Source organism: Metarhizium robertsii (genome assembly GCF_000187425.2).
Source record: "Metarhizium robertsii ARSEF 23 chromosome Unknown MAA_Scf_15, whole genome shotgun sequence".
NCBI lineage: Eukaryota > Fungi > Ascomycota > Sordariomycetes > Hypocreales > Clavicipitaceae > Metarhizium > Metarhizium robertsii.
The window spans coordinates 223,580-230,816 of record NW_011942155.1 but is presented as its reverse complement, the minus strand read 5'-3'; the positions used below and the strand labels follow the sequence as shown (position 1 = coordinate 230,816).

General features: G+C 55.5%; 1 protein-coding gene across 1 annotated transcript; it reads right to left on the bottom strand.

The window, feature by feature from the left end:
* Positions 1–1,118: 1,118 nt before the first annotated feature.
* Positions 1,119–6,511, bottom strand: MAA_09108 (Endonuclease/exonuclease/phosphatase; the record flags this gene model as incomplete). Its single annotated transcript, XM_007827106.2, has 3 exons — positions 1,119–3,013; positions 3,053–4,793; positions 4,922–6,511. The coding sequence occupies 3 exons, from the start codon at positions 6,509–6,511 to the stop codon at positions 1,119–1,121; spliced, it is 5,226 nt and encodes a 1,741-aa protein (XP_007825297.2).
* Between the last annotated feature and the right edge of the window lie 726 nt (positions 6,512–7,237).

Sequence of the window (7,237 nt, the reverse complement as noted above, 5' to 3'; positions counted from 1 at the left end):
CCCCCATGAAATAGAAAGAGAGAGAAGAACATCTCGCCGCAGGCGGCCCCCGGCAGGGTCCCCGAAGGGCTCCCGGAGGGAATAATTCAAGTCTGTAAGGTTGTTGCCGGTTCGAAGGCTTCGAATTCAACGGATCCCAAAGCTGCTGGGCTGTCGGATCGAGAGCTTTTAACTTCGAGTACACCTATTCGTAGCATTAGTGGCGCCGCCACAAAGCAGTACCTAGTGGCGCCGCTGCAAAGCCAGTAATTACTCCACAAGGCCTGGCCCAAACTTTTCTCCAAATCAGACTGAAGCACGAGCAACAAGAGAGCTTCAGCAACGAGAGAGCTTCCATAGTGTCGGGTAGCCCTTAGGAAAAAGGCGATAAGATGAGATAAGGAACAAAGGTTCATAAGAACCAGCCAGACCGAGTGGCTGAGATTCATGCAAGTTTAATATCAAGTTTCTGAGCGTGGTGATTTACGAAAGAAGCCTCACTAAGTTGCTGCAAAGTTCACAATTCATTTCATAGAGCTTCCGAAGGAAGTTCTGACTCCAGCTATCTAAGTCCTAAAGTGGGGCCGTTCCCTTACAGGACGACACAAGCAGATGTTAGGCTGTGCAACTACAGAGAAAAGACCTTGCTTATCAGAAGCTTCCCATTCACAGGTCCAGCATCTTGGTAGCAGAGGCAATCCGTGGGGGTCCGTTTTGAATGCGCACAGCCTCGGAAAGAAGTGTGGAGAATTGGGCAAGCATAATATAACTAGACTTACACGTCATAGGCTTGCAACAAAGCATGAATGTGTAAATTGAAGGCCCTGAACTTGAGTATTAGGTACTGTCGTCCAGGCGAAATCTCATCATGGCTGGTAATTCGAGCGTAAATTGCCCAAAATCCCAGCTCAAAGGCGCTCACGGTCTACTCTGTTACCCGTCAGCGGGTTGTGCAGGTGGTTGTATCTACTAGACCTGGCCGGTCTATGGTGCGGGCTGCGGTAGCAGCCAGAAGAGGCGTGCGCGGACAAAAGGTGTTGAAACCACCTTCCGTCCTGTCACAGCCAGATGGGACAAAGGAAAGAGAGCACGAGAGTGCTATGATAGAGGATTTCGTCTAGCGGAGCGGGCAGATCCTTTCAAAGAAGGAGTGCCTTCACCAGCTTGACGAATTTGTCGAAATCTCTACCTAATGCCTGGTTGATCGCCACGGTCGGTGAGGGTGCTAGTCTCATCCGACAGCGCGGCTGGATCTTCCGGCAATAGAAGAGATGTGTCGGCGCCTTACGCCGACCGCAAGAGCATATAATGCACGCATTATCATGACGGAATCTTTCGTGGTAGTCAGCAAAATCACCATGGTGAGTTCTCGCGGCTAACAGGTGGTGAAGGATTGTTCGTGGGAGACCTAACTCCGGAGGACAGCTAGAAGGGAATTTGAGGGTCAGACTCTGATACTTATCGGGTGCAGAAGCATCCCACCAGGCTTGGACTGCGATTTTGGCCCGCTGTCTAGCGGTCCTGCGCAAGAAGGCCAGTGTTGGGACTGCGTCTGCGGGCTCGGGTTGGGCGCATCCCGCCTTCGCTAGGACGTCGGCTTGTTCATTTCCTGGAATCTTGGTGTGTCCGGGTATCCAGCGGACTTCGGTCATTCGGTGCGTTTTCGCCAAGGCCTGAAAGGTCAGGAAGACTCTCTGCGACGATTCTGATGGCTTGCCTCGAAGGCATCTGGCAGCTGCGATATTGTCCAGGCAGACAAATATCTTCTGTGTGACGGACTGAGGAAGCCTAAGGGCGGCTTTGAGGCCCTCCAGAGCTCCTTTGGCCTCAGCGTCGAACACCTCCGCAGGGCCGAGGCGTCCTGCGCCTTGGCAAATAGAGCGTCCGCTTTGGTGAACAGCATAGCCGTATCCGGCAGCGCCGTTGGGGGACAGTGAGCCGTCTGAGTACACGATAAGAGTAAACGGCGGGATGGTTTGAAGCCATTGGACGAAGTCTTCGGCTGATTCCTCTTTGGATGCAGTTTGGAGAGGCTGTAATGGTTCGTCACTGTATGTGCGGGGGATAAGCGTGGGACGCTGGGAATTCGCGAGCAGTTCGTTCGTCCTCCTCAACCGAGTTGGGAAGTTCTTTGGCTGAAGCTGGAACTTTAACTTGATAGCTTTGATGACGGGACGTGGCGTCTCCTCGACGGTGCGTTTGACTAGAAGGTGTGCGAGATCTAGCGATTTGATGCGCGCAGAAAAGCGAAGTCGCCGTGTTTCAAGGAGTTGGAGAACCGGCGGTATGCCGCTTTCTCGGTGCAGGGCCGTGATTGGCGTGGTTCTCCAGGTGGGGAGAATGGCTCTGATCGCCTGCTTGAGGGCTTTGCTCATCCTCTTCACAAGCTGCTGGATTTTGGACGGCCCAACTGTCTTCGGCTGTCTCAAACGTGGGGAGGTTGTACCCGGATACCAAGCTTCCGCGCCGAAGAGCAGAATCGGCTCAACGCAAGCCCTGACCGCCCTCTGCATAGCGCTGGGCGAGGGGCCGCGTCGCGTGTTTCCCAAACCCCGGAGGTGGCGTGCGACTGCTTGGGCCTTCGCCGTCCATTTCTCGACATGGGTTTTGAACGTCAGTTTTCCGTCTAGCCATATACCTAGCCAGCGCATGGCTGCTTCTGGGTGCTTCACTACATCGCCATGGCGAATAGGCAGCGTGGTTCCCCGCGTCTTCAGTGAGAAGTGCATAACCTCTGTCTTCTCCGGGTCGAATGAGACGCCGTTGGCGGCGCCCCAGCTCACGAGTTCTTGGATATGCTCCGATGCTTTCCTGGCTGTTTCCTCCAGGGACTGTCCTGTGCAGAGAATGGCGGTGTCGTCTGCGTATCCGAACCGCCCCTCGGGGTTGCCCAACCGATAGATCGGTTCGGTGCAGAGCAGAAACAAGATCGGAGAGACAGGCGGTCCTTGTGGGAGGCCGCACTGCAACGGCGTCGTTGGTGTTGTGATGTCTTGGTATCTGACTCTGGCGGAGCGGCCACTCATGAACGAGCCTGCCCACCGCGCAAGATTGTCCGGCCAGCCTTATTCACGGAGCCTCAGGACAAGCCTGTTGCACATGGCTGTGTCAAAGGCTCCTTGGATGTCTGCTGTGACCAGTGTGGCCACCTCTCCGCGTGCGAATGCTTCTTCGATATCATGAATCAGCGCGGCGACTAGGTCAACGGCCGACCGTTTCGGGAGCGCGCCGGCTTGCTGCGAGTGGAGGACTCCGTAGTGTATCGATGCCCACGCTAGGCGGCGAGCGATCAGCCGTTCAAGGCCCTTCCCAAGACAGGAGAGCAGAGAGATAGGGCGCCATGCCCTCGGTGTTGACAGATTTCTCCTTCCCGGCTTGGGAATCATGACCACTTCTGCTTCCCGAAATGCTTTGGGGTGATGGCCGAGTGAGAGGCAACCGTCGTAGAGGTGACGGACGTGTCCCCCGATGACGTCCCACACTGCTCGTAACAGCTTGACCGTGATGTTATCGGCGCCGGGTGAGGTGTTGCCCGTCTTGATCGTAGCGTCCTCTGCTTCTTCCAGCGTGATTTCCTGGACGAAAGGTATCTTCCGGGCTGGGTGGACTGGGATCCATGGGTCCGCAATGTCATCCGCTGCCGTGCGGCGTTCAAGAGTGCTGCGTCTCAGCGCATTCGCTTTGTCGATCTGGGTTTCGTATACAACGTCGTCGATTTGAAGCGGTGTAGGCTGGAAGGCTCCTGGTGATTTGAGCCAGCGGACCGCCCTGTAGACAGAGGCGCTATCCGAGAAACCGTCGATGAGGTTACGCCAGTACTGCCGCTTGGCATGGCGAACCACACGCTGGAACTCCTTCCTTGCCAGCTGGACTTCCTGGTTGAATCCAAGAGGGAAGATTCTTCGTATGGCGCGGTACTCCGCGGCGGCTTCAGCACATTCATCGGTCCACCATGGCGCACTTCGTGATCCCTTCCGCACCGGACGACCGGCGGCTCTGGCAGCTGCCTGGAGGAGGTCAACCAATGCTGTGGCCAGAGTGTCCAGTTGCGAGGCTGTTGCGGTGTCGATTGGTATTCGACAAGCTCCAGCAGCGACGAGTTCCCTGAAGCGTTTTAGCTCTTCTTCGGTAGTCACGCGGACTTTGCCCGGCACCTGAGGAAGGCTCAGGCCAATGTCTGGAAGCATGAGGCTTAGAGTGAAGTGGTCAGAGCTCGTGGCGAGATGGTCTTCTACAACCGCGGATGCCAGAGCAATGTTGGAGAAAGCCAGGTCGATTGTGTTGCCATGCGGGTTTGTCGGCACGTCTGCCGTGTTTAAGAGGCTCAGGCCGTTGTCCGCTGCCCAGGAGGCAACGTCCTCTCCACGGTCCTCCAGTCGCCCAGTTTGCCAGGAGTAATGCTTAGCATTGAAATCACCAGCCACAAGAGTCCTTTCCGGCGCTGACCACCGCAGCAGGACGTCTAGGGCGACGTCGCAGTGCGGTTGGCGGTAGAAGTTGACTATTGTGATTCCATTGACCGTGATCCAGAGGATGTCTCGGGTGAGTGACGGTCGTTTCTGGTCTGCGAGAATGCGAGAGTCTTTGCGGATGTACGTCATGACCCTCGGCCGCGTGTCGTTGCTGTTCCAGCTGTCTACGGGTGAGTAGGTGTCATAGGCTGGATGAGTTTTGGTCAGGCATCTGGAGTGCTTCGCCTCTGTCCATGGTTCTTGGAGAAGGACGATGTCATATTTTTCGGAGTCGGCCAGTGCCAGAGCGCAGTCGTGAGCTGGCGGGATCTTGCCCACGTTCGCTTGGAAGACCTTGAGCGTCTTCCTGTCATTGTAATGTATTCGTGGCCGCCGCCGACTCATGGAGAGGTCGGGTTGGTGTTGGCACGACGCCGCTTAGGTGATGCCTGTATAGGACGTCTCGGTATCGTTTCCGGCCCGAGTTCTACCGTTCCGGTGCGCGTTGGTAGTTCTGGCCTGTTGACGGCGAAGAAGTTCGCCCAGTCATGAGCAATGACTCGCGCCTGGGAGGGTTCCGTAGCTGCAGTAGGAGCACGCTGATCTGTCACGGTCTCTGCGACCGAGGTGCAGTTGGTTGCTGTTCGAGTCTGTTGATTCTGCTGTGCAGTATGTTGTCGTTGCTGATGGAGTTGAGAGCCCATCTGTCGGATCAGTGCTCGTTGTTCCCTGGAGAGCCGTTGGAGCATGCCGTGAACTCGCTTTGGCCGCGCTGGGCAAGTCACAAGGTCGGCGGTGTGTGGTCCAAGACAGTTGGCGCACTGTTCGGCGGCAGTGCAGCCATCGCTGGTGTGGTCAGACTTTCCACAGCGTTTGCATCGTGTTTGTCTGTTGCATGCGTGTCGCGTGTGGTAATCCCAGCAGTTCTCACACTGCTTGGGGGGGTTTTTCTTCTCAATGAGCCTGGCCGGTCGGCTAGTGCCGAAAAGGCTCCAGGGTCTCTTGGTTGGTTCGAGGAGGGATACGATGAGTGTCTTGTAGGGAAGTAGTTCATTATCACGACGGGGGGCTCGGACGCTGACAGGCGTGAGGCCTGTCTGGTTGATGATTTCGTCACGAGCGGTAGCGGCGTAGTCCAGTTCGTTTCCGTAAAGATCAGTTAGCCTCCGAGGGCAGTTTGCTACGGCATAGGTGTACCATTTCTGGCTGGTCTCTACGGCGGTTGCGCCGAGATCTTCGGCCCATTCGGCCTGACGCTCCACAAGAAGGTCGCGTGTAGGCCTGTCAATGGCACGGATGGCCCATCCCGTATTCACTTGGAGGACCTGCGGGATTCGGCTGAGGTCAATGCCAATCTTGCTGGCAACGTGAGCACGGATGGCGTAGCCGATGTGGTTTCGAGCCGGGGCATCGGCGTCGAGGCGGATGAAGACACGGAGGTCCTCTCGGGGCGGGTCGGGGGCTGGTGGTTGCCCCTGGCGATGTGCAGGAGCAGGTGGTTGTTGCTGGTAAACAGTGTTCGTATTGTGGGTGGTGGGTGCATGAGAACGAAGGCCGTTGGCGTTGGCGGCGACGCTGCTATAGGTCGGTACGGAGGACGATTTGGGACTCGTGAGTGTTTTGTTCCAGAAGTCGAGAAAGCTGTCCGAGAAGTGCTTCGCAAAGTCACGTTCCGGCCCGGTTGTGAATCCTTTGGCTGCCTCGTTGAAGTGTGCACAGAAGGTTCGGAAGACTCGAAGTTTGGCGTCGTGCACGGCGATTTGCTCGTTGGCGAGCCGGGTGGCTGCTTCAGTGATGTCTACTGGTTGCTGCCGCTTATGTGTGACCGATGTTCGAAGTGCAGGGAGGTCGAGAAGCTGCTGTCCTTCCGTAATAGCAGCATTGCTTGTGCGGTTGAGTGGCGAGGAGTGCGTTTGGGGTGTCCTGTAGGATGCGGGCGACACACCAATGTCGGTAGTCTCTGCAGGGGAGCTGTCTCGGAGCAGGGCTGCACGGGCGCCTTGAGCTAAATTTGGCGGAGAATAGACACCGAGATCGAAGGGATTCGGCGCACGTGGCGGGCTGGTTATGGCTGTTGCCATCGCCGCCGCCGAAGCTGCGCAAAAGCGCAGAAGTTAGAGAATTAGGTGCAGTGTTAAGCAAGTTGGTGTAATTAATGTTTACTTTCTTAACATTTGCATGCCAAGAAAGTAATCATACAGGGGAAGGTGTGCCTGTACTTGGGCATTGTAGAGGGAGCTCTACCCACTCTACCGGGTAGGGTAGAGGAGCTGTCTCCTCTACTCTACCCAGGTAGAGTAGAGTTGAAGTGGGTAGCTCTACCCACTCTACCCACTCCTGGCTGGTCAAATAAAACTTATCATTTGATAATATCGTAAGGCTAAGAACGCTAAAGTCTTAGAGAAGCTGTGTAATTTTGTTGATTTCACCTAATATAAATTGTAGTGACCTCTTCATATGAGTGTAGATGCTGCCGGTGTGGGAATTGTCCAGCGTCGCGGGGTAGTGGGGCAGTGTAAGACAGCCGTAGATAGCACTTAACGCGTCCAACACGTCCACGCATCTACGCGCCTGCCCGTATCTCTTTCATCTTCATTTTAGTATTCTCGCAATATAGTGGCATTATCTTTTAATTAATCTCATTTGGTCCCGTGACAACGTGCATCTATCTTCTCTGTTGTACTATTTTCTACCTCTACTCTACCCACTACTCTACCCATCGCTCTACCCATCACTCTACCCACTCTACCCGGGTAGGGTAGAGGAGGCCACTCCTCTACCTGGGTAGAGTAAAAAGGTGGGTAGAG